A 20,897-nucleotide genomic window follows, 5' to 3' on the forward strand; every position below is an offset into this window, starting at 1 on the left:
TCCAATCCCTCCACCACTGACACACAGTGGCAGTAGTGTGTGCCATCTACAAGATACAGTGCAGGAACTCAACAAGACTCCTTAGACAGTACCTTCCAAACCCATGACCGCTATCATCTAGATAGACAATGACAGCAGATGCATGGGAACACCACCATCTGCAAGTTCCCCTCCAACCTACATACCATTCTGAATAGAACCATAAGCCATCCCTTCACTGTCGCTCTGCCAAAATCTTGGAACTCCCTCTGAAACAGCACTATGGGTGTACCTACACCACATGGACTGCAGTTGTTCAAGAAGGCAACTCACCACCATTTTCTGAAGGATAATTAAGGATGGGCAATAAAAATGATGGCCTTCTAGCAACACCCATGTCCTGTAAAAGAATAAAAAAAAGATTGTACCTTAGAATGGGACAGGCTGATGGAGCAATTTGTCTACCCCTGTCCTTTTTAGTATTTTTCATAATTGTTGACTTCACCTGGGAAAACAGCATGTTTTTAAGAAAGGTTACCAAGGCATGGCAAAGTAAGGGAGTGCTAATGTTTGTAAGAAATTAATAGCGATGGCTGCAATACAGCAAGGAAAGTTAGTGCGACAAGCAGTAATTTGAATTGCAATCTCATGAATATGTTGTGAACAGCAGAAAATTCTATTTATCATCGCTCAGAAAGCAAATGGGAGATTTAGGGTAGTCTGACTTCCACTCATTTCTTCTGATGGAACTTCCTGCTGGAGAATCTCCTATTCCATAGTGAGAATAAAATACAAAAGAATGTATTTTCCCTTAAAAAAGTTGGATTATGTTGAGCCTTGTTGTAGTCATTTTCCACTTTCCTGGATTACCTGAGTTTCTCAGAGTACAGCATTGTTCTATTGATTTAAAGAAGAAAATCAAAGTTCATGGTTGCGTATTGTCAAACCTAATTATTCATGAAAATAACAAGACTGGGATTTTTTTTCTCTCTTTTGGCCAGGAATTATTGGAAATGGATACTTTCAATCTTCTAGGAATTTCCTGCCTGCAATCAGTGACATGATAACAAAGCTTGTAATCACCAGCAGAATCCTCTGGCAGTGGACAAAGGTACTGATACTGTTGTAAACACTTTTTTCATAAAAAGTGCTGAGGATGTCATGAAGATGAAATTATAAAATGTATCAGACAAGAGAATAAACAGAACAAAAATAAAAATACCTGGAAAAACTCAGCAGGTCTGGCAGCATCTGAAGAACGAAGTAAACTGTTGAAGAGTCATACAGACTCGAAACATTAACTGTGTTCCTCTCCGCAGATGCTGCCAGACCTGCTGAGTTTTTCCAGGTATTTTTATTTTTGTTTTGGATTTCCTGCATCCGCAGTTTTTTGCTTTTATCTTAGAGAATAAACAATGTCAACTTACCTTTTTAACATAAAAAAAACTGGAATAGATAAGGGAACAAATGCCAAACTATATGGGGATCTGGTTAGTTCAGTTGGCTAGATGGCTGGAATAACAACACCAACAGCACAGAGTCAATTCCCATTCCAGCTGAGGTAGACTTGAGACCAGCTCCTGTGAGTGGAAGGCAATAGCAAACCACCACTGATTAAAACTGCCAAGAAAACAGTTCAGGATGAAGCATCAGCAGATAATGAGCCAAGGACATGCCTTTGGACAGAGAACACAGTACACATGATTCATGACAAATGTCTAACTATAGAGGAAGAGAATAAATAGTGCAGCTACAAGAGCAGGTCCGAAACTGGGAATTCTGCAGCGAGTTCATGATCAGTACATGAGGGTGAAGGGAATGGAAGGTTATCTTGCTAGAGGGTAGAGGAACACAGATGGTAGGGGGCTTGTACAGAGCATGAAGGCTGGCAAAGACAAATTCAACTGAATTGTCTATTTCTGTGGTAAGTTCTGTATTTCCATAATCATAGGATCAGAGGACAGGCAGTAAACACATTAGAGGGAACTTCAGATAAGGTGCGATAAGTGGGTGTGGGCATTATGATGTACAGTTAACCCCGGCCCATTCCTTATGATGTAGGCAGCATGCAAACTTAATGCTACATGTTAATTTACATAATAGTGCTCTGCCCAGTGCCAAAGGAACTAGTGAATGGCTATAATCTTCAGCAGGGATCCAAGTTCATGGAAGACCAGCACCACTTAAAGTTAATCCGCACCACTCTTAACTGGCGGTTCATCCTGGCTGTAATAGAATCATAGAATGTTCAGAGGCAGCAGGATGCCATTTAGTCCGTTATGCCCATGCCAGCTCTCGACAAGAGCAAGTCAGCTAGTTCAACACGCCTGCCTTTTCCCCTATAGTCCTGATTTCTTTTCTCTTCAGATAATTATTCAATTCACAGAATCACAGAATCACACGGTGCAGAAGAGGCCCTTCGGCCCATCAGGTCAGCACCGACACATGAGAAACACCCGACCTAACTATCTAACCCCATTTACCAGCACTTGGTTTATTGCTTTGAATGTTATGACGTGCCAAGTGCTCATCCAGGTACATTTTAAAGGATGTGAGGCAACCTGCCTCCACCACCCTTCCAGGCAGCACATTCCAGACCGTCACCACCATCCAGGTAAAAAAAACTTTTTCTCACATCCCCCCTAAACTTCCTGTCCCTCATTTTGTAATTATGTCCCCTCATGAATGACCCTTCAACTAAGGGGAACAGCTGCTCCCTATCTACCGTGTCCATGCACCTCATAATCTTTTACACCTCGATTAGGTCGCTCCTCAGTCTTCTCTGCTCTAACGAAAACAACGCAAGTCTATCCAACCTCTCTTCATAACTTAAATGTTTCATCCCAGGCAAGATCCTGGTGAATCTCCTCTGCACCCCCTCCAGTGCAATCACATCCTTCCTATAATGTGGCGACCAGAACTGCACACATTACTCCAGTTGTGGCCTCACTAAGGTTCTATACAACTCCAACATGACCTCCCTACTTTTGTAATCTATGCCTCGATCGATAAAGGCAAGTGTCCTATATGCCTTTTTCACAACCCCACTAACATGCCCCTCCGCCTTCAGAGATCTATGGACTCGCATGCCAAGGTCCCTTTGTTCCTCAGAACTTCCTAGTGTCATGCCATTCATTGAATATTTCCTTGTCAAATTACTCCGTTCAAAATATATCACCTCACACTTTTCAGGGTTAAATTCCATCTGCCACTCATCTGCCCATTTGACCATCTCATCTATATTTTCCTGTAACCCAAGACACAAACCTCACCGTTAATCACCCGGCCAATCTTTGTGTCATCTGCAAACTTACTAATCCTACCATCCACATAGTCATCTAGATAAAAACAAAAAACTGCGGTAAAAACAAAAAACAAAAAACAAAAACATCATCTATGTCATTTACAAAAATGACGAATAATAGGGGACCCAGCACAGATCCCTGTGGTATGCCATTGAACACAGGCTTCCAGTCACTAAAGCATCCTTCTGTCATCATCCTCTGTCTCTTACAACCAAGCCAACTTTGAATCCACCTTATCAAATTACCCTGTATCCCATGTGCATTTGCCTTCTTTATAAGTCTCCCATGTGGGACCTTGTCAAAGGCTTTGCTGAAACCCATATAAACTACATAATTCTCTTTTGAAAGCCTCAATTGAATCTGCCTCCACCGAACACTCAGGCAGTGAATTCTATATCCTAGCCACTTACTGTGCAATAATGATTTTCCTTATGTCATCTTTGCCTCTTTCACTATTCACCTTAAACTGATGTTTTCTGGTATTCAACACTTCCACCAGTGGGAAAACTTTCTCCCTATCTACTCTGTTCAGGCCCCTCAAGATATTGAACACTTCTATCAAATCTCCTCTTAATATTCTCTTCTCCAGCTTCTCCAACCTATCCATGAAACTGAAGTCCATCATACCTCGAACATTTCTTGTAAATCTTTTCTTTTTCGATGCTTTCACATCCCCACAGAAGTGTAGTATCCAGGATTTGATAAAATGCTCCAGTTGAAGTCAAACCAGTGTTACATAAAGGTTTATCATAGGTTCCTTGCTTTCATACTCCATGTTGTTTTATTCATTCATGGGATGTGGGTGTTGCTGGCTAGGCCAGAATTTCTTGCCCATCCTGACTCGCCATTGAGATGGTGCTGGTGAGCTGCCTTCTTGAACTGCTGCAGACAAGTGGTGTAGGTACACACTCAGAGCTATTAGGAAGGGAGTTCCAGGACTTTGAACCAGCAACAGTGAAGAACGGAAATGTATTTCCAAGTCAGGATGGTGAGGGGAACTTCCAGGTGGTGGTGTTCCCATGTGTCTGCTGCGCTGGCCTTTCTAGATCAAGCTTGTCCAACACGTGCTCCATCGGCTATCACCCGGACTGCCAGGCATCGCTTCAAAGAACGACTCTTCCAATCACAGGCCACTTCTCCCCAGAGTTTGCTGTTGCAATTAGGGAGCCAATCAGCAGCAAATGTGGGAGAGAACCAGTGCCTGATTGTAGGAGCAGATTTCTTCAGCCTGAGGCCTGAAAATATGGCGCGAGCTTAGTGGTGAGGTTGTTTAAGGTGACCAGAAGAGTCACAGTGGCTGCAGATAGTAGGAAAGTGGCTGCCAGGCATTGGAAAATGTCTCAGTTCTATCAGAAATTCTGAAATTCTCTCTGTACCTTCACCTCCATTGCATCTGTTCTGATGATGCCACTTTCCAAAATAGTTTCTCTGACATGTCTTCCTTCTTCCTTAACCGAGGTTTTCCACCCACGGTGGTTGATACCCTCAACTGTGTCCGGCCCATTTCCCGTGCATCCGCCCTCACAGCTTCCTCTCCCTCCCAGAACCACGATAGGGTGCCCCTTGTCCTCACTTATCACCCCATCAGCCTCCGCATTCAAAGGATCATACTCCGCCATTTCCGCCAAATCCAGCATGATGCCACCACCAAACACATCTTCCCTTCACCCAACATGGCGACTTTCCACAGGGATCGTTCCCTCCGGGACACCCTGGTCCACTCCTCCATCACCCCCTACATCTCAACCCCCTCCCATGGCATCTTCCCATGCAACCGCAGAAGGTGCAATCCCTCCCTCTTTACTTCCCCAGCTCCTCACCGTCCAAGGGCCCAAATGCTCCTTTCAAGTGAAGCAGCGCTTCACTTGCACTTCCCTCAATTTACTGCATTCGCTGCTCCCAATGTCATCTCCTCTACATTGGAGAGACCAAATGCAGACTGGGTGACCACTTTGCGGAGCACCTTCAGTCTGTCCGCAAGTATGATCCAGATCTCCATGTCCCTTGCCATTTCAACACACCAACCTGCTCTCATGCCCACATGTTCGTCCTTGGCCTGCTGTAATGTTCCAGTGAAGCTCAATGGAAACTGGAGGAACAGCACCTCATCTTCTGACTAGGCACTTTACAGTCTTCCGGACTAAATATTGAGTTCAACAATTTCAGATCATGAACTCTCTCCTCCATCCCCAACCCCTTTCCGATCACCCTTTTTCCAATAATTTATAATTTTTTAACAAATATATTTTTCTTTTTGCACCTATTTTTAAATGTATTTTGATCTATTGTTTCATCTCTACCTTTTAGCCCATTTCGCTACGTTCCCCCCACCCCACCCCCTATCAGGCCATCTGCCACTAGCTTGTCCTGCTTGTTACCCTTAATGTCCCCATTAGCACATCTTTTAGATAATATCACTATGGTCAACACTCCTTTGTCCTTTTGTCTATGACATCTTTGGCAGTTTCTTCTTGGCCTCCACCTATCACTGGCCCCCTTTCAAGCTCTACCGGTCCCTCTCACCCCCCTCTACCAGCTTATATTTCATCCTGTTTCTATATTGTTTAGTTCTGATGAAGGATCATACGGTCTCAAAACATCAACTGAATCCCTCTCCGCAGATGCTGTCAGACCTGCTGAGTTTTTCCAGATATTTTTGTTTTTGTTCTAGATGTCCAGCATCCGCACTATTTTGCTTTTAACTGGAAAATGTCTGCCCACAAGGAACAAGTGTTTGCCAGGTGAGGGGACAGTGCCTGCGAGGTGGGAGGAAAGTGTCTGCTGGGCAAGCGGAAAGTGCCTACCGAGCAAGGGGAAACTGTCCAGTGAGTGAGGGGAAAGTGTCTGCTGGGCGAGGGGAAAGTGTCAAGCCAGATGAGGGAATACTGTTTGCCAGGCGACGGAATACTGTCTGCCCGGAGAGTGGAAAGTGTCTGCCAGTCGAGGGGAAATTGTCTCCCTGGTGAGAAGAAAGTGTCTGCCGGGAGAGGGGAAAGTGTCTGCATGGCAAGGGGAAAGTGTCTGCTGGGAGAGGGAAAGTGTCTGCCTCGCAGGGGGAATGTGTCTGCCAGGAGAGGGGAAAGTGTCTGCATGGCAAGGGGAAATTGTCTGCCTGCAGAGGGGAAAGTGTCTGCTAGGCGAGGGGAAAGTGTCTGCTGGGCGAGAGGAAAGTGTCTGCTGGGCGAGGGGAAAGTGTCTGCCAGGCAAGGGGAAAGTGTCTGCCGGGTGAGGGGAAAGTGTCTGCTGGGCGAAGGGAAAGTGTTAACCTGGTGAGGGCAAATTCTCTCCCTGGTGAGAAGAAAGTGTCTGCCGGGTGAGGGGAAAATGTCTGCTGGGCGAGAGGAAATTGTCTGCCTACAGAGGGGAAGGTGTCAGCTGGGTGAGGGATAAATGACAGCCGGGTGAGGGGAAAGTGTCTGCTGGGCGAGGGGAAAGTGTCAGCCTGGTGAGGGGAAATTGTCTGCCTACAGAGGGGAAAGTGTCAGCTGGGTGAGGGATAAACGACAGTCGGGCGAGGGGAAAGTGTCTGCTGGGCAAAGTGTCTGCTGGGAGAGGGGAAAGTGTCTGCCGGGAGAGGGGAAATTGTCTGCTGGGACAAGGAAAGTGTCTGCTGGGTGAGGGGACGTTGTCTGCCGAGCAAGGGGAAAGTGTCAGCTGGGGGAGGGGAAAGTGTCTGCCGGGAGAGGGCAAAGTGTCTGCTGGGCGAGGGGAAAGTGTCAGCTGGGAGAGGGGAAAGTGTCTGCTGGGCGAGTGGAAAGTATCTGCTGGGCGAGGAGAAAGTGTCTGCCCAGGAGAAGGGAAAGTGTCGGCTGGGTGAGGGGAAAGCGTCTGCCTGGTGAGAGGAAAGTATCTGCTGGGCGAGGAGAAAGTGTCTGCCGGGAGAGGGGAAATTGTCTGCCGGGTGAGGAGAAAGTGTCTGCTGGGTGAGGGATAAGTGACAGTCGAGTGAGGGGAATGTGTCTGTCGGGTGAGGGGAAAGTGTCCTCTAGGCGAGGGGAAATAGTCTGCCTAGCGAGAGAAAAGTCTCTGCCTGGCGAGGAGAAAGTGTCTCATGGGAGAGGGGAAAGTGCCTCCCTCGTGAGATGGGAAAGTGTCTGCTGAGCGAGTGGAATATGCCAGCTGGGCAAGTGGGAAGTGACTACCTGGCGAGGGGAAAGTGTCTGCTTGGTGAGGGGAAAGTGTCTGCCTGGTGAGGGGAAAGTGCTTGCCATATGAGGGGAAAGTGTCAGCCAGACGAGGGAATAGCGTTTGCCAGGCAAGGTGATAGTGTCTGCCCAGAGAGTGGAAAATGTCTGCCAGTCGAGGGGAAATTGTCTCCTTGGCGAGAAGAAAGTGTCTGCTGGGCAAGGGGAAAGTGTCTGCTGGGAGAGGGGAAAGTGTCTGCTGGGAGAGGGGAAAGTGTCTGCTGGGAGAGGGGAAAGTGTCTGCTGGGAGAGGGGAAAGTGTCTGCCAGGCGAGGGGAAAGTCTGATCCGAGAGGGGAAATTGTCTGCCGGGAGAGTGGAATGTGCCTGCCAGATGAGTGAAGAGTGCCTGCCTGTCGAGGAGAAAGTGTCTGACGGGAGAGGGGAAATTGTCTGCCAGGAGAGGGGAATGTGCCTGCTAGATGAGTGATGAGTGCCTGCTTGTTGAGGAGAAAGTATCTGACAGGAGAGGGAAAAGTGTCTACCAGGCGAGGGGACAGTGTCTGCCTGGCGAGTGGAAATTGTCTGCCGGGAGAGGGGAATGCATCTACCGGGAGAGGGAAAAGTGTCTGCTGGGAGAGGGGAAAGCGGCTGCCAGGTGAGTGGAAAGTGTCTGCCAGAAAAGGTGATTTGTCTGCGTGGCGAGGGGAAGTGTCTGCTTGGTGAGGGGAAATTGTTTGCCTGGTGAGGGGAAAGTGTCTGCTTGGTGAGGGGAAATTGTCTGCCTGACGAGAGGAAAGTGTCTGTCTGTTGAGGCGAAAGTGCTTGCCGTGTGAGGGGAAAGTGTCAGCCCGACGAGGGAATAGCTTTTGCCAGGCAAGGTGATAGTGTCTGCCCAGAGAGTGGAAAATGTCTGCCAGTCGAGGGGAAATTGTCTCCCTGGCGAGAAGAAAGTGTCTGCTGGGAGAAGGTAAAATGTGCGCCTGGCAAGTGTAAAGTGTCTGCCGGGCGAGGGGAATGTGTCTGCCTGGCAAAGGGAAAGTGATTGCTAGGCGAAGGGAAAGTGTCTGCCTGGCAAGGGGAATGTGTCTGCCTGGCAAGGGGAAAGTGTCTGCCAGGTGAGGGGAATGTGTCTGCCAAATGAGGGGAATGTGTCTGCCAGGTGAGGGGAAAGTCTGATCCGAGAGGGGAAATTGTCTGCCGGGAGAGTGGAATGTGCCTGCCAGATGAGTGAAGAGTGCTTGCCTGTCGAGGAGAGAGTGTCTGACGGGAGAGGGGAAATTGTCTGCCAGGAGAGGGGAATGTGCCTGCCAGATGAGTGATGAGTGCCTGCCTGTTGAGGAGAAAGTGTCTGACAGGAGAGGGAAAAGTGTCTACCAGGCGAGGGGACAGTGTCTGCATGGCGAGTGGAAATTGTCTGCCGGGAGAGGGGAATGCGTCTACCGGGAGAGGGAAAAGTGTCTGCTGGGAGAGGGGAAAGCGGCTGCCAAGTGAGTGGAAAGTGTCTGCCAGAAGAGTAGACTTTGTCTGCCTGGCGAGGGGAAGTGTCTGCTTGGTGAGGGGAAATTGTCTGCCTGGAGAGGGGAAAGTGTCTGCTTGGTGAGGGGAAATTGTCTGCCTGACGAGGGGAAAGTGTCTGTCTGTTGAGGCGAAAGTGCTTGCCGTGTGAGGGGAAAGTGTCAGCCCGACGAGCGAATAGCTTTTGCCAGGCAAGGTGATAGTGTCTGCCCAGAGAGTGGAAAATGTCTGCCAGTCGAGGGGAAATTGTCTCCCTGGCGAGAAGAAAGTGTCTGCTGGGAGAAGGTAAAGTGTGCGCCTGGCAAGTGTAAAGTGTCTGCCGGGCGAGGGGAATGTGTCTGCCTGGCAAAGGGAAAGTGACTGCTAGGCGAAGGGAAAGTGTCTGCCTAGCAAGGGGAATGTGTCTGCCTGGCAAGGGGAATGTGTCTGCCTGGCAAGAGGAAAGTGTCTGCCAGGTGAGGGGAATGTGTCTGCCAGGTGAGGGGAATGTGTCTGCCGGGTGAGGGATAAGTGACAGTCAGGTGAGGGGAAAGTGTCATCCTGGTGAGGGGAAATTGTTTGACGGCGAGTGGAAATTGTGAGCTGGGTGAGGGGAAAGTGTCAGCCTGGTGAGGGATAAGTGACAGTCGAATGAGGGGAAAGTGTCTGCCAGGCAAAGTGTCTGCTGGGCGAGGGGAAAGTGTCTGCCGGGCGAGGGGAAAGTGTCTGCCGGGTGAGGGGAAAGTGTCTGCTGGGCGAGGGGAAATTGTCTGCCAGGTGAGGGGAAAGTGTCTGCCAGGTGAGGGAATAGTGTCTGCGTATCGAGAAGAAAGTCTCTGAAGGGAGAGGGAATAGTGTCTGCCTGGTGAGGAGAAAGTGTCAGACGGGAGAGGGGTAAGTGTCTGCCAGGTGAGGGGACACTGTCTGCCGGGAGAGGGGAAAGTGTCTGCCTGGAGGGGGGAATGCATTGGCCGGGCGAGGGTAATGTGCCTGCCAGATGAGGGAATAGTGTCTACCTGGTGAGGAGAAAGTGTCTGCCAGGAGAGCTGAAATTGTCCGCCGGCAGAGGGGAGAGTGCTGCCAGACGAGGGAAAAATCTCTGCCTGGCAAGGAGAAAGTATCAGTCGGGAGAGGGGAAAGTGTCTGCCTGATGAGGGGACACTGTCTGCCAGGAGAGGGGAAAGTGTCGGCTGGGAGAGGGGAAATTGTGTGCTGGGAGAGATGAAAGTGCCTGCCGGGAGATGAGACAGTGTCTGCCTGGCGAGGGGAAACTGTCTGCTTGGTGAGGGGAAATTGTCTGCCTAACGAGGGGAAATTGTCTGCCTGGTGAAGGGAAAGTGCCTGCCGTGTGAGGGGATAGTGTCAGCCAGTCGAGGGAATAGCGTTTGCCAGGCGAGGGGATAGTGTCTGCCTGGAGAGTGGAAAATGTCTGCCAGTCGAGGGGAAATTGTCTCCCTGGCGAGAAGAAACTGTCTGCTGGGAGAAGGGAAAGTGTCTGCCTGGCAAGGGGAAAGTGTCTGCTGGGCGAGGGGAATGTGTCTGCCTGGCAAGGGGGAAATGTCTGCCTGCAGTGGGAAAAGTGTCTGCCAGATGAGGGGAAATTGTCTGCCTGGCGAGGGATAAGTGACAGTCGGGTGAGGGGAAAGTGTTTGCTAGGAGAGGGGAAAGTGTCATCCTGGTGAGGGGAAATTGTTTGAAGGCGAGTGGAAAGTGTCAGCTGGCTGAGGGGAAAGTGTCTGCTGGCTGAGGGGAAGTGTCTGTCGGGAGAGGGGAAATTGTCGGCTGGGTGAGGGGAAGGTGTCTGCTGGGAGCGGGCAAAGTGTCTCTGGGATAGGGGAAAGTGTTTTCCCGGAGAGGGGAAAGTGTCTGCTGGGTGTGTGAGAGGAAAATGTCTGCCTGGTGGTGGGAAATTGTCTCCCTGGCAATGGGAATGTGTCTGCCAGGCGAGAAGAAAGTATCTGCCAGGTGAGGGATATGTGTCAGCCGGGTGAGGGGAAAATGTCTCCTGGGAGAGGGGAATGTGTCTGCTGGGACAAGGGAAAGTGTCTTCTGGGCGATGTGAAATTCTTCCTGGCGAGGTGAAAGGGTCAGCTGGGTGAGGGGAAAGTGCCTGTGGGGAGAGGGGAAAGTGTCTGCCAGGCGAGCGGAAAGTGTCTGCCGGGAAACGGGAAAGTGTCACCTGGGAGAGGGGAAAGTGTCTGCCGGGAGCGGGGAAAATATTTGCTGTTCGAGGGGAAAGTGTCTACAGGACGAGCGGAAAGTGTCCGCTGGAAGAGGGGAAATTGTCGGCTGGGTGAGGGGAAGTTGTCTGCCGAGAGAGGGGAAAGTGTCTGCCTGGCAAGGGGAATGTGTCTGCTGGGCGTGGGGAAAGAGTCTGCTGGGCGAGTGGTAAGTGTCTGCTGGGAGAGGGGAAAATGTTTGCCTGAAAAGGGGAAAGTGTCGGCAGGTTGTGCGGAAGGTGTCAATCAGGCGAGGGGAAAGTGTCTGCTGGGAGAGGGCGAAGTGTCTGTTGGGCAAGGGGAAAGTGTCTGCATTGCAAAGGGAAAGTGTCTGCTGGGCAAGGGGAAAGTGTCAGCTGGGCAAGGGGAAAGTGTTTGCCCGGAGAGAGGAAAGTGTCTGCCGGGAGAGAGGAAAGTGTCTGCCGGGTGAGGGGAAATTGTCGGCTGGGTGAGGGGAAATTGTCTACCGGGAGAGGGGAAAGTGTCTGCTGGGCTTGGGGAAAGTGTCAGCTGGGCAAGGGGAAAGTGTCTGCCGGGAGAGAGGAAAGTGTCTGCCGGGTGAGGGGAAATTGTCGGCTGGGTGAGGGGAAATTGTCTATCAGGAGAGGGGAAAGTGTCTGCTGGGCTTGGGGAAAGTGTCTGCTGGGTGAGGGGAAAGTGTCTGCTGGGTGTGTGAGAGGAAAATGTCTCCCTGGCAATGGGAAAGTGTCTGCCAGGCGAGAAGAAAGTATCTGCCAGGTGAGGGATGTGTCAGCCGGGTGAGGGGAAAGTGTCTCCTAGGAGAGGGGTATGTGTCAGCCTGGCTAGGGGAAATTGTCTGATGGCGAGTGGAAAGTTTCAGCTTGGTGAGGGGAAAGTGTCTGCTGGGTTGGGGGAAAGTGTCTGCTGGTAGATGGGAAAGAGTAGGTCTGGCTTGGGGAAAGTGCCTGCCGAGCGAGGGGAATGTGTCTCCCAGATGAGGGGAAAGGGTCTGCCGCTAAGGGATAGGGTGACAGACGTGTGAGGGGAAAGTGTCTGCTGGGCAAAGTGTCTGCCGGGAGAGGGGAAAGTGTCTGCCGGAATAGAGAAAAGTGTCTGTCCGGAGAGGGGAAAGTGTCTGCTGGGAGAGGGGAATGTGTCTGCTGGGAGAGGGGAATGTGTCTGCTGGGCGATGTGAAATTGTCTCCCTGGCGAGGTGAAAGGGTCAGCTGGGTGAGGGGAAAGTGCCTGTGGGGAGAGGGGCAAGTGTCTGCCAGGCGAGCGGAAAGTGTCTGCCAGGAAACGGGAAAGTGTCTGCTGGGAGAGGGGAAAGCGTCTGCCGGGAGAGGGGAAAGTGTCTGCTGGGTGAGGGGAAGGTGTCTGCAGGGAGAGTGGTTAGTGTCTGAGTGTCTGTTGGGCAAGGGGAACGTGTCTGCCGGGAGAAGGGAAAGTGTGTGCGGGGAGAGGGGAAAATGTCTGCCGGGAGAGGGGAAAGTGTCTGCTGTTCGAGGGGAAAGTGTCTGCAGTACGAGCGGAAAGTTTCAACTAGGTAAGGGGAATGTGTCTGCTGGGAGAGAGGAAAGTGTCCGCTGGTAGAGAGGAAATTGTCAGCTGGGTGAGGGGAAGGTGTCTGCAGGGAGAGTGGTTAGTGTCTGAGTGTCTGTTGGGCGAGGGGAACGTGTCTGCCGGGAGAAGGGAAAGTGTGTGCGGGGAGAGGGGAAAGTGTCTGCCGGAAAGGGGAAAGTGTCTGCTGGGCGTGGGGAAAGTGTATGCCTGGTGAGGAGAATTTGTCTGACAGGAGGGGGGAAGTGTCTGCCTGGCAAGGGGACACTGGCTGCCGGGAGAGGGGAAAGTGTCTGCCGGGAGAGGGGAAAGTGCCTTCCAGATGAGGGGAAAGTATATGCCTGATGAGGAGAATTTGTCTGACGGGAGAGGGGAAAGTGTCTGCCTGGCAAGGGGACACTGTCTGCTGGTAGAGGGGAAAGTGTCTGCCTGAGGAGGGGAATTTCTCTGCCTGGAGAGGGGAAACTGCGTGCCAGACGAGGGAAAAGTGTCTGCCTGGCGAGGAGAACGTGTCTGACGGGAGAGGGGAAAGTGTCTGCCTGGTGAGGGGACACTGTCTGCCGGGAAAGGGGAAAGTTTCTGCTGGGCGAGGAGAAAGTGTCTGCCGGGAGACTGGCAAGTGTCTGCCTGGTATGGGGAAATTGTCTCCCTGGCAATGGGAAAGTGTCTGCCAGGGGAGGGGAAAGTATCTGCTGGGTGAGGGATATGTGTCAGCCAGGTGAGGGGAAAGTGTCTCCTGGGAGAGGGGAAAGTGTCTGCTGGGCGTGGGGAAAGTGTCTGCTGGGCGTGGGGAAAGTGTCTGCTGGGCGATGGGTGAGTGCCTGCAGGGAGAGGGAAAAATGTCTGCCGGAAGAGGGGAAAGTGTCGGCTTGGTGAGAGGAAGGTGAGGGGAAAGTGTCAGCTGGGAGAGGGGAAAGTATCTGCTGGGTGAGAGGAAAGTGTCTGCTTTGCGAAGGGAAAGTGTCTGCCAGGAGAGGGTAGAGTGTCCGCTGGGCGAGGGGAAAGTGTCCGCTGGGCGTGAGGAAAGTGTCCGCTGGGCATGAGAAAAGTGTCTGCCGGGAGAGGGGAAAGTGTCTGCCTAGCGAAGGTAAAATGTCTACTGGGCGAGGGAAAAGTGTTTGCTGGGTGAGGGGAAAGTATCTGCCGGGCCAGGGGAAATTGCTTGCCTGGTGCCTGTAAACTGTCTGCTCGGCGATGGAAAAATGTCATAAAAACAAAATACTGTGGATGATGGTAATCTGAAACAAAAAAGAAAATGCTGGAAAAACTCAGGTCTAACAGCATCTGTGGAGAGAAAGAAAGAGTTAACATTTCAAGTCCGTATGAGTCTTCTTCAGACTGGGGAAAGTGACAGCCATGTGAGGGGAAAGTGTCTGTTGGGCGAAGACAGAGCTTTTGCCAGGCAAGGGGAGGGGAGTGACAGCCAGCCAGCGTGAACAGATTAGCTGCCGTTGTGGGGGAGAAAAGATTGGCTGCTGCTGTCTCCGATAGTGTTGCGTGTGCAAATGTCTGCATGTGCGTGTCTGTGTGTGTTTGAATAAAAATGCGTGTGCATGTGAATGAAAGTTTGTGTGCGTGTGAATGAAAGTGTGTGTGTATGTGTGTGTGTGTGTGTATGTGTGCCTGTGTGAATGAGATCATGTGTGTATGAATGAGTGTGTGTGTGTGTGTGTGTGAATGAGAGTATGTGTGTATGTGTGCCTGTGTGAATGAGAGTGTGTGTGTATGAATGAGACTGTGTATCTTCGTGTGTGTGAGTGTGAGAGTCTGTGTGTGTGAATGTGAGTGTGTGTGTGTGAATGTGTGTGTGTGTGTGAGAATGACGATGTGTGTGTGTGTGTATGAATGAGAGAGTGTGTGTGTGTGTGTATGTGTCAATGAGGGGATGGGTGTGAGTGTGTGTGAGTGATAGTGAGAGTATGTGAGTGAAAGTGTGTGATTGAATGTGTGTGTGAGAGAGTGTATGTGTGTGAGTGAGAGTGTAAGAAATAGGAACAGGAGTAGATCTTCTTGTATTTCGATTTCTACATTCCCACATAACCCCAATAACCTTTAATTCCCTTGCCTAACAAGAATCTATCTACCTCTGCCTTAAAAATATTCAATGACCCCGCCTCCACTACCTCTGAGGCAGAGAGTTCCAAAGAAAAACATTTTCCTCATCTCTGTCCTAAAAGGGCGACACCTAATTTTAAAACAGCACCCCCTAGTTCTGGACTCACCCATAAGTGGAAACATCCTTTTGATGTCCACCTTGTCAAGACCATTCAGAACCTTGTATACTTCAATCAAATCACCCTTCACTCTTCTAAACTCTAGTGGGAACAAGCCCAGTCTGTCCAACTTTTCCTCATAAGACAACCCACTCATTCCAGGTATCAATCTAGTAAACCTTCTTTGAATCGCCTCAATACATTTACATCCTTCCTTAAATAAGGAGACCAAAACTGCACACAGTATTCAAGGTGTGGTCTCACCAATGCCCTGCGTAACTGAAGAATAACATCCTTACTTTTATGTTCAATCCCTCTCATAATAAAGGATAGCATTCCATTAACCTTCTTAATTACTTGCTGCACATGCATACTAACCTTTTGTGACTCGTCCTGGAGAACCTAGACCCCTCTGCACCTCAGAATTATGCAGCCATTCTCCATTCAAGTAATACTCTGCTTTTTTGTTCTTCCTGCTAAAGTGAGCAACTTCACATTTTCCATTTGCTAGATCTTTGCCCAGTCACTCAACCTATCTATATCCATCTGCAACCTCCTCATGTCCTTTCACAACATACTTTCCTGCCTATCTTCACATCATCTGCAAATTTAGCTATCATGCCTTCACTTCCCCCATCTAAGTCATTGATGTAAATTGTAAAAAGTTGAGGCCCCAGTACAGACACCTGTGGGTCTCCATTTGTCACATCCTGCCAATCAGAAAAAGACCCATTTACGCATACTCTCTGCTTTCTGCCAGCCAGCCAATCTTCTATCCATGCTAATATGTTACTCACTACACCATGCGCTCTTATGTAATAATATTTGATGTGGCACTTTATCAAATGCCTTCTGGAAATCCAAGTACAATACGTCTACAGGCTCCCCTTTATCTACTGTGCATGTTAATCTTTGAAAAACTCCAATAAATTGGTTAAACATGATTTTCCTTTCACAAAACCATGCTGACTCTTTTCTATTGCCTTGAGCTCTTCTAAGTGACCAGCTATAACCTCCTTAATGACCGATTCTAATAATTTCCCGTGACAGATGTCAAGCTAACTGCCCTATAGTCTCCTGTTTTCTGCCTCCCTCCCTTTTTGGACAGAGGGGTTATATTTGCTACTTTCCAATCTAATGGAACCTGAATTTTGGAAAAATTACACCAGCGCATCAACTAACTCATTAGTTACCTCTTTTAAGATCCTAAGATGTAATCCATTGGGACTGAAGACTTGCTAGCCTGCAACTCCATCAATTTGTTCAGTACCATTTCCCTAGCGATTTCAATTTCACCAAGTTCCTTTCTTTCATTCACCTCCTGATTTGCAGCTATTACTGGAAGGTTTTTTTTGTATCCTCCATATTGAACACAGAAGCAAAATATTTATTCATTTCTTCTGCCATTTCATTATTATCTACTATTAATTCCCCATTGTCACACTGTAGAGGACCAACACTCACTTTACTTACTCTTTTCCTTTTTAAATACCTGTATTACTCTTGTTATCTGTTATTACATTTCTAGCTAGCTTCCTCTCATACTCTAATTTATTTCTCCTGATTAACATTTTAATCATTCTTTGCCCTTCTTTATATTCTATCCAATCATCTGTCCTGCCACTCATATTTACAGAGTTGTATGTTTTTTTCCCTTAAGTTTGATGATTTCCTTAACATCTTTAGCTAACCACGGATGATGGGTCCTCCCCTTAGAATTTTTCTTTATAGTAGGAATGTACTTATACTGAATACTCTGAAATGCCCTCTTAAATGTCTGCCACTGCTTCTCTATTGATCTATCCTCTTGCCTAGTTTTCCAGTTCACTTCAGCTTTCATCCTCTCATAGTTGCCCTTATTTAAGTTTAAGATATTAGTCTTAGACCCACACTTCTCCCTTTCAAACTGGATGTAAAATTCAATCATATTGTGGGTGCTGCTACCTAGGGGTGCCTTTACTCTGAGGTCATTAATTAATCCTGTCACATTGCACAATACCAAGTCTAATATAATCTGTTCTCTGGTTGGCACCAGATCATGCTGCTCTAAGGAACTATCTCGAAAGCATTCTAAGAACTCTTCATTCAGGCTACTATTGCCAATCTGATTTTCCAGTTTATGTGTAGATTAAAATCACCCATTATTATTGTCATCCCTTTATCACAAGCACACAATATTTTCTCTTGAATACTTTGTCCTAAACTGTGGCTACTGTTAGGATGCCTGTAGACCACTCCCACTAATGACTTTTTCTCTCTACTATTCCTCATCTCCACCCAGACCGATTCTATATCCTGATCTCCAGAACCAAGGTCATCTCTAACTATTGCACCAATGTCCTCTTTGATTAAAAGTGCTACCCTTCCACCTTTGCCTAGCTTCCTATTCTTCTTGAATGTTATGTACCCATCAATATTAAGGATCCAATCTTTGTCATCCTGCAGCCACATCTCCGTAATTGCTATCAGATCATATCTATTCACTTCAATGCGGGCCATCATTTCATTTACTTTGTTATGAATGCTATGTGCCTTCAAATAGAGAGTCTTCAGTTTTGTCTTATTGTTACCTTTGTTAACATCTAGTCTTGACTGTTGGTATATTCTTAGGTTGTTTTTCTATCTGTCCCTTCCTGCCATTCTCTGACCCTCATTTCTCATATTACTATTTTGCTCTCCTGTCTTGACTCTATGCCTTTAATAGCTACCTCTACCCAAACTTGATCCCTTATCCCTCTTGTTAAGTTTAAAGCCCTCTCGACTTCCCTAGTTATGTGATTTGCGAGGACACTCATCCCAGCACAGTTCAGGTGTAGACCATCCCAACAGTACAGCCCCCACTTTCCCCAGTGCTGATGCCAGTGCCCAGCAAACCAGAACCCACTTCTCCCACACCAATCTTTGAGCCACCCATTCGTCTCTCTAATCTTATTTGCCCTATGCCAATTTGCACGTGGCTCAGGTAATAATCCAGAGACTATTTGAGGCTCTGCTTCTTTGTTTGGTACTCATACTGACTTTGCAGAACCTTTTTCCTAGTTCTAACTGTCATCAGTACCTATATGGACCACAACAACTGGGTCATGCCCCTCCCATTGCACATTCCTCTCCAGCCCTGAGCAGATGCCCCAACCCCTGGCACCAGGCAAGCGACATAGCCGTCTGGGCTCTCACTCATTACTGCAGAGAACAGTGTCAACCTCCCATCACTATACTATCTCCTACTACCACTACATTCCTTTTTTTCCCACCCCACTTGAATGTCTTCCTGTACCACAGTGCCATGGCCAGCCAGCTCATCCACTTTGCAGACTTTGCTTTCATCCACATAGGTTGTGAGCACCTCAAACCTATTTGATAATTGCAAAGTCTGAGGCTCCTCCACTACTCTCTGTTGGTCCCATTACCTGCCTCACTGACAATCACATCCTCCTGTCCCTCACTGCTGACCAAAACAAATGTCCCTCTTCTAAGAAGTGTGACTGTCTTCTGGAACAAAGTATCCAGGTATTTCTCCCCCTCCCTTATGTTGCGCAGTGCCTGCGTTTCGGTTTCCAGATCAATAATCCTGATCCGGAATTCCTCAAGCTGCCTACACTTCCTGCAGATGTGTTTGTCATGGTTTACCTTGGGGTCCAAAAGCTCCCAAATCTCACAGCTGCAACATAACACCCGTCCTGCCATCTAACTTATGTTATTTAATTTACTTTACTTTAATTACTTTCTTCCTATATATGCTACAATTTACTGTGTTTATTGAATGCTCGTACCAGTGACAACTAAGATTATATGCTTCTTAACTGCAAGGTATGTCTTCATGCTCCTTTATCCGTGTCTCCACTGCTTTCCTTACGCTATTTTATCTCGAGTCTCCGCCTCCCTCCTTGCGCTCTTTTATCCTGTGTCTCCGCCGCTCTCAATGCGCTCTTTTATCCTGTGTCTCCGCCGCTCTCCTCGCGCTCTTTTATCCTGTGTGTGAGTAAAAGAGGGGGAGTGTCTTTTTTTTAATTTGTTCATTGGATGTAGGCATTGCTGGCTAGGCCTGTATTTATTGCCCATCTCTAATTGCCCTTGTTCAGAGGATATTTAAGAGTCAACCTTGTTGCAGTGGTTCTGGAATCACATGTAGACCAGACCAGGTAAGGACATTAGATCTCCTTCCCTAAAGGACATTAGTGAATCGGATGTTTTTTTGCTCTGGATTACTGGTCCAGAGTGTGTGTATGTGTGTTTGTGCAGGAGTGTGTCTGTGTGTGTGTGTGTGTGGGGGGGTGGCAGGGGGGTGGCGCAGGGTGTGTATTGGGGGAGGGTGTGTATGTGGGGGAGGGTGTGTGGCAAACATTGTGCAGCTGAGCTAACCGAACGAAGGTTTGGAGTTTGGTGAGAGGGGGAGTTTTAAGTGTTAAGTTATTTCTTAAATTTTGTTCTTAAAATCTGAACTAGTTTGAAATCAGCAGTAACTGGAAAGTACTGTGTAAGCAGGCTAAGTTCTTTCTTTCTTGCAGTGTAGACAGGGTAAACTCACTGACAGCTTTAGGAGCTGAGTAGTTAATTAGCTAACTCGTCGAATCTGGTTACTGGAGCCCCAGTTCAGTTTACAATAATTCAGGGTTTTTTAGTGCAGCCTTGGCTAACTGAGTGAAGACTTGGAGTTTCCCCATAGGAATTGGTACTTGCTCTACTACATGGAAAGGAGCTAGCTGTTTGGCATCGGATAGGTGGGTAAGTTCTATTATACCTCTAAGGTTTAAACTAGTACACAAATTGGTGGTAAAGTTAATAAAATATATCAGGGAGCAGCATAAATAAGGGATTAATATAATTAAGTAATTATTTAAAACACATTAGCATGGCAGGACAGGTGATGTGTCAAGGCTGCAGCCTGTTGGGATTCCTGGATAACACTGTGATCTGGGGCAAACACATCTGCAGTAAGTGTTTGTGGCTTGAGGAACTTTGGCTCAGAGTCATTAACCTGGAGGCTGAGCTGCAGACTCTGCGACACATCAGGGAGGGGGCGAGTTAGCTGGATGCTTTATACCAGGAGGCAGTCACATCACTTAGGATAGGGTCTTCTGATTTGGTCAGTGGTCAGGGACAGCAGGGTGTGACTGCAAGTGAGGCAGGTAAGGAGAGCCAAAGGACAGGAGTGTCAGCCTTTGCAATTGTTCAATAGGTTTGAGGTTCTCTCAGCTTGTTTGGATAAGAGCAGAGGCTGCAGAGAAGATGAGCAAACTGACCATGGTACAGGAAGCCATTCAAGTGGACAGAGCAAAAAGGAACGTAGTGGTAGTACGGACAGTATAGTGAGGGGGATAGACAGTGTTCTCTGTAGCAAAGAGTGAGAGTCCAAACAGCTGTGTTGTCTGCCTGGGTTTGGGACATTTGCTGAGGGCTGGAAAGGAACTTGCAGTGGGAGGCGAAGGACCCAGTGGTTATGGTCCATGTAGGTACCAATGACATAGGCAGAATGAGGAAGGAGGCTCTGCATAGTCAGTATGATGAGCAAGGCACCAAATTAAGAAGCAGAACCTCAAAGATAATAATTTTTGGATTATTACCTGAGCCATGTGCAAATCGGCACAGGACAAATAAGATGAGAGAAATGAATGCATGGTTCAAAGACTGGTGTGGGCGAAGTTGATTCTGGTTTGTGGGGCACTAGCATCAGTACTGTGGAAAATGGGATCTGTACCATTGGGATGGTTTACACCTGAACCGTGCTGGGGCTGGTGTCCTCGTGAGCCACGTAACTAGGGGAAGTAGAGAGGGTTTTAAACTCAATAGTGGGAGTAAGGGATCAAATTTGAGAAGGTGTGGTGAACCAAACAGTGGAGACAAGCAAGAAAGATAGGCATTAATATGGGAAATGATAAACAGACTGTGACAGGAAGGGACAGAGAGTACAAATCTAAGAGTAACCATTACAGAGGCATGGCTACAGGTTGACACAGATTGGGACCTGAATATTGAAGGGTATGTGACATTCAAGAAAGAGAGGAAGTTAGGAAAAGGTGGTGGGTTGGCTCTATTAATCAAT

At 48.3% G+C, this 20,897-nt stretch overlaps 1 protein-coding gene across 1 annotated transcript in view; it reads left to right on the forward strand.

Annotated features, from left to right (window-relative positions):
* The window catches only part of LOC121278115 (dynein heavy chain 8, axonemal-like), a 1,831,678-nt gene that overhangs the window by 1,231,222 nt on the left and 579,559 nt on the right, over positions 1-20,897 (forward strand). Inside the window, exon 59 of the mRNA XM_041188200.1 lies at positions 981-1,090. Coding sequence (XP_041044134.1) covers positions 981-1,090 — 110 coding nt within the window. The remainder of the gene's footprint in view (positions 1-980; positions 1,091-20,897) is intronic.

This window comes from Carcharodon carcharias, chromosome 5 (genome assembly GCF_017639515.1).
Source record: "Carcharodon carcharias isolate sCarCar2 chromosome 5, sCarCar2.pri, whole genome shotgun sequence".
In the NCBI taxonomy this organism is placed as follows: domain Eukaryota; kingdom Metazoa; phylum Chordata; class Chondrichthyes; order Lamniformes; family Lamnidae; genus Carcharodon; species Carcharodon carcharias.